The sequence below is a fragment of the Anopheles darlingi genome, chromosome 2 (assembly GCF_943734745.1).
Source record: "Anopheles darlingi chromosome 2, idAnoDarlMG_H_01, whole genome shotgun sequence".
NCBI lineage: Eukaryota > Metazoa > Arthropoda > Insecta > Diptera > Culicidae > Anopheles > Anopheles darlingi.
Genome location: NC_064874.1, coordinates 52,416,750 through 52,421,771, shown reverse-complemented (window position 1 = coordinate 52,421,771; position 5,022 = coordinate 52,416,750). Strand labels below are relative to the sequence as shown.

Sequence of the window (5,022 nt, the reverse complement as noted above, 5' to 3'; positions counted from 1 at the left end):
TAGCTTTTATGTCGCTTACACCCCTTCCCCAGGTTACTTAGTACAGTGTGATAGCGACATTGCACGGCACACAATTCATATTAAAAATGTGAACCATCAAAAGCACTGAGAAAAAAAGTAAAAAAACAACCCGCAGATTCAGTAACATCGCTATTAATGTGTTATTCTCTGTTCATAAGATGAAAGCACTCACACCTCGTTAGTGCAGAACGCCAAGCATGAGATCTAGTCTACAGAGCTGGGATTTTATTATCCTGCATCGTCGTTGTCTTATGCTTTAGATTTGCAGCACGTTCAACAGTTCAAAATTACCTAATTTTGTGCCTCTTCCTTAGAGGAAGCCGCTGCTGGTTTACTAACGCCATTTTTGGAGGTAGTAGTGTTGCTCCGGGAGATGAAGAAACTCGGAGAGGTAAAGTTGACGATCGAAAAGGATTCACTACTTGGCACATTCAGGAACTTCTTTCTTTTCTTTTTTTTCTCGGGGTATTTCCCATTCTCTCCCACGATCCCTACGAGCGGTTCCATTGCTTAGTGACCGCTTAGTGACCGCTTAAACGTCCCGTATGCCACGCCTTTTTTCTGGTTTGTGTTTGTAACTTTTTTGAAATTATTTTTTTTTAATTACCAACCTTATGAGTTATGATTGGCTGCTGCAAAAATTATGAGTTATGATTGGCTCCTATTTGCCCCGCCCTTTTTCAGAAACGCCTTTTTCATGGTTTTTGTAATTTTTTTATAATTTTAATTGTTATTAATTTTAATTCTTAAAACTCGCTTTCTCTCTCTCCTTTGCCTTTTGAGTCTGTTAGTCTTTGTCGTTCCTCTCTATCTCACTCTTCTTTTGTTCACATTCTATATTCTAGAAGTATGTGCACATTCAGTGGCATTATTTAAAATTGGCAGTTACTTCCTATAATAATCGCAATAAAAGTTGCTCTAGTAAATGCATTAATTTTGATTCTGGAACATATGATTCATGTGGTGATTATATAAAAAGGAAAGATATGCAATTCGAGTCGGGGGAGAATGCGCCAAAACGAGAAGCACCTTTCTGCCTTCACCCTTTGGGACGCTGACAACTGGTTGAGAGATCTTGCTATTCTGATTATTCTGATCATCGCAGTATCGCAGTAGTATCGCAGTCATTGTCGTGATTGGACGCGCATTGTCACTAGTTGGTTGAATACATTTAATACGTGTGAACCTGTTTGATAAGTACATTGAAAATATAGTTTAAAGGTCACACATTTTACGTAGAATGGCAGGACCTTTTCTCACGCCGATGCATGGTGATTTGCTAACTGAGTATATGTTTGGCAGACGTCGACAAAGGCGCAATCGTACAACATTTACTCCTCAGCAGTTGCAGGAGTTAGAACAGTTGTTTCAAAAAACACATTATCCCGATGTATTTCTTCGTGAAGAGATTGCATTGCGCATAAGTTTAAGTGAAGCACGTGTTTCAGGTAAGGTGCATGTTTTGTGTAGGCAATTTAAAAAAAGTTCGTGTGGTGTTTTTGGCGAAATTTATACTAACAATTTGAAGCGTAAACTGTTCACGAAAATACTCCGTATTTATTCCCTGATCCATGAAAGCTAACGCAGAAAATAAATTATCACAAAATCGTACCAGGCTAGCTACGCCCGTTGCAAACTTCAATTAAACACGTATACACATCAATGTTTGAAATGTAATGCTCAATGTTAATCGAACTACAACATCACGAAGTATTTCTGTCTCTATAGGAATGTTTGATGGAAAAACAAATACAATTCTTTTCCATTAAAAATTCGTTTTTAATTAATGAAATAATGCAACTTAAGATGCTTAAATAATTCATTATCTCATAAACACAATTCAAATAGTAATCTATATACCATCTCCAATATCCTTTTTGGTTGTCGCATGCTCAGACGGAAGATTTTTATTTAAAAAATATGCTTCTTCTATTCATTGAAATGTAAAATAAATATATATTATGCTAAAAGACAATGCTTTGGTCCACCAGCCGAAAAACGAACATGTGTTGTTTTACAAGTAAACGGATATATTTCGTAAACTAACTAATAGCTTATTGTGAATCAATTCCAATTCCTCGAAACGTAGAATGTAAAAGAGAATGAAGGAATGTAAAAAAAAGAATGACAAAGTAATCTGCTTCATAAGTGGAATCCTCTTTATTATTCTGCAATTTAAATCATTCACATTTCTTCGACGAGTCTAGGCAAATGTCTATAGGTTCACCGAATTTCTTCATTCCTCCAGGTTTGGTTTCAGAATCGTAGAGCTAAATGGAGAAAACATGCGCGTTTGCAATTACTGCAAGATGCATGGCGAATGCGTTGTTTGGGGATTGGAACTACACAAATAACCATTGGTATGAATTACTTAATTAGTTTTATTTAGTGTTAATTGTGGCTGATTTTTCAATATTCATTCCGAAAATTTTATAGATTCTCATGCAGCTTCCGATAATATACACAACGGATCTTTGAAATGTTCTTCGAACTTATCGTCTTCATCAAATCATGTACCGTTAAATTTGAAAGATTCCGCATTTACTTCGCAAAGCGACAGAAAGTCATGCATTCCAGTATGTTGCAAAACAGGCTCACTCAAAATACCTGTTGAAAGTAGTAACTTGATTTCAGGTTCCAAATTATTTCCACGAAAGAAGGAGGTTAGTGGTCGTAACATATATGATTTAAAAGATCAAGATAATAATATTCTAATGACTTCACAAGAATCAGAGCGACGAATAATTTTTCAACCATCAATTATTGGTATAAATTCTTCTGATTCTAATTCAAGCTATACGTCTATTCCAACAGAAGAGATAGACCTTGCTAATAACGTAGGGTGCATAGATTATTCATGTACTAATGACAATAAAAAGTAAATCCGCATAACTATACCAACAATGTTTGATTGTCCTCTTGTTTCGCTTATTTCCTATTCCGTTGACTCGATTCCACAATTTAGTTGGCGTTTAACAGGTATTAGATGATATGTTGCATTTCGCCGTTACATTTAGCTTGTACCCGTTTTGAAAATTACAGGGTTTGGGAAAAAAAACCAACCTTCACACGAATATTTCTACCAAGCTGTAAATGACATCGCTCAAACAAAAAAGTCCAAAATATTCCAATAACAATGTCAATTGTTGATAACAAATGAATTTTGCTCTAATGCGATAGAATGATGGCTTTAGACTTGGCTTGAAAAGCACGAATTGTTAATAGCAAGTAATAAGTATTTCACTACGCAGCACCACAAAAATGGATAAAAAGGTAAGGATTTCTGCTCATTAATTCATTCTATATTACAAGATGAGCTTCAAACTCAAGCCTTTCAAATTCAAATAATGGCATGGCCTCTAAGCAGTTTGTAAACTTGCCAAACGAGATTAGTTGCCAGCGAGCTCTTTTGAATTTTTCTGTTTCGTGTTGCCAACACCACCCTTCAGTTGAAATGGTTATGGTTTGAACTATATGGTTTGCTACATCAACTACTAATACTAGTTGACCCCGTAAACTTCGTTCTGCCACATTGGCAATAAGAACCTCCTCGAATTTCGGCTGCAAATCATTTGCATTTGATCACAAATGGTTCTTGATATACTAAACGTAATATCTGTTCTAACCACAATAATCGACAAACTGCATTTGACAAATCTTTCCTGTAAGACAATGTCGCGAATCAACCAATCATCCAACAACGAAACAAACGTTATTTTGTCTGATGGGAAGTAAAAGTACCACAGAGTAAGAATATCGAATTCACCAAAGTATGCATTGAAACTGAAAGGTTGTCATCCAATGTTTTAAAATAATATCAAAGTAGGCTTTGAAGTGGAAAACCAGTGCCCAGGACACCAGGAAACCAGAAACCCCCCGCTACCTTCCTTCATGCCCTTCTCTAACACTTGATTGTTAAAAACATTCATTACTCCGCAAGTTATGAACCGAATACCATTAAAACTTGCACAGTTGTTGATGGTCACCTGAGAAACTATGGGACAAAACTTGGTCTACATCGGATGATGGGAAGGGGGAGCCTCCATACAACCCCATTCCTTAAAATACGTCCTAGGGCAATATGGGAGTCGTTTCCTAGGTTTTGATGGTCTCTTAATCGATTGGATTCACTTAATACTCTTTTACTTGCTTCTTTCACCTAACCACCATCACCCCCCTCCATTCCGTACATCTTGCAGAACAGAGTGAGGGGTGGGAAGGTTAGATAGTTGCGTTTAATTCATGAATAATCATTTTAAAAATGAGACCAATAGATGTTAAGGAAAAGAACGAGAGAGAGAGAGAGAGAGAGAGAGAGGAGAGAGAGAGAGAGAGAGAGAGAGAGAGAGAGAGAGAGAGGGAAGAGAGAGAGAGAGGGGGGAGAGAGAGAGAGAGAGAGAGAGAGAGGGAAAGAGAGAGAGAGAGAGGGGGAGAGAGAGAGAGAGAGAGAGAGAGAGAGAGGAGAGAGAGAGAGAGAGAGAGAGAGCTCGGCTGCGGTGGAATGATAACCATGGGACCGGCAATGCTGCAGAAATCGTTACCATTTTTATTGGTGTGTCTATTGTTGGTTTAAATTTTCTCAACAATTTCTTAAGTTTAGTTAAGTCATGAGTTAATCAAGAAGTAGCTTTAAGTTTCACAAGTCAAATTACATGAAACAATAATAAAATCTCATTCAGTTGTAAAGTACGATTTTCAGTAAGTAGATTCAGGAAGTAAGGAGGAAGTAAGTAGATTTTCAACGTATCGGGTTATGAATGGTAAACGATCGGAATTGCATGCACAAACATATAAAGCAGCGGTAACCGAATAATAATAGAAAACAATGCCAACATATCCTGTCTATCAGGAACGGCTTGCGATCGGAATGATCACCGAGAATGTCCGAGAGAGAAGAAAGACCTTCGATCTGATCGATCGACGTTTGAGTAAATTTGAAGTGCGGTGCTTTTAGTTATGATCTACCATGTGACTATGTAAATCATCGTAGGCCGGAAAAAT

General features: G+C 37.2%; 1 protein-coding gene across 1 annotated transcript; it reads left to right on the top strand.

Annotated features, from left to right (window-relative positions):
* Positions 1-1,162: 1,162 nt before the first annotated feature.
* On the top strand, positions 1,163-2,932 carry LOC125948384 (homeobox protein goosecoid-like). The gene is made up of 3 exons (XM_049674367.1): positions 1,163-1,474; positions 2,270-2,381; positions 2,458-2,932. Exons 1-3 carry the CDS (start codon positions 1,262-1,264, stop codon positions 2,901-2,903), a joined length of 771 nt encoding a protein of 256 aa, XP_049530324.1. The 5' UTR covers positions 1,163-1,261; the 3' UTR covers positions 2,904-2,932.
* Positions 2,933-5,022: the final 2,090 nt, after the last annotated feature.

Bases quoted from the DNA above. Each gene is read 5' to 3' on its own strand.
- LOC125948384 (XM_049674367.1), top strand. From the start codon at position 1,262: ATGGCAGGACCTTTTCTCACGCCGATGCATGGTGATTTGCTAACTGAG. The intron at 1,475-2,269 runs GTGCATGTTTTG...TCATTCCTCCAG, and splicing joins AAGCACGTGTTTCAGGTAAG to GTTTGGTTTCAGAATCGTAG. The intron at 2,382-2,457 runs GTATGAATTACT...AAAATTTTATAG, and splicing joins AACTACACAAATAACCATTG to ATTCTCATGCAGCTTCCGAT.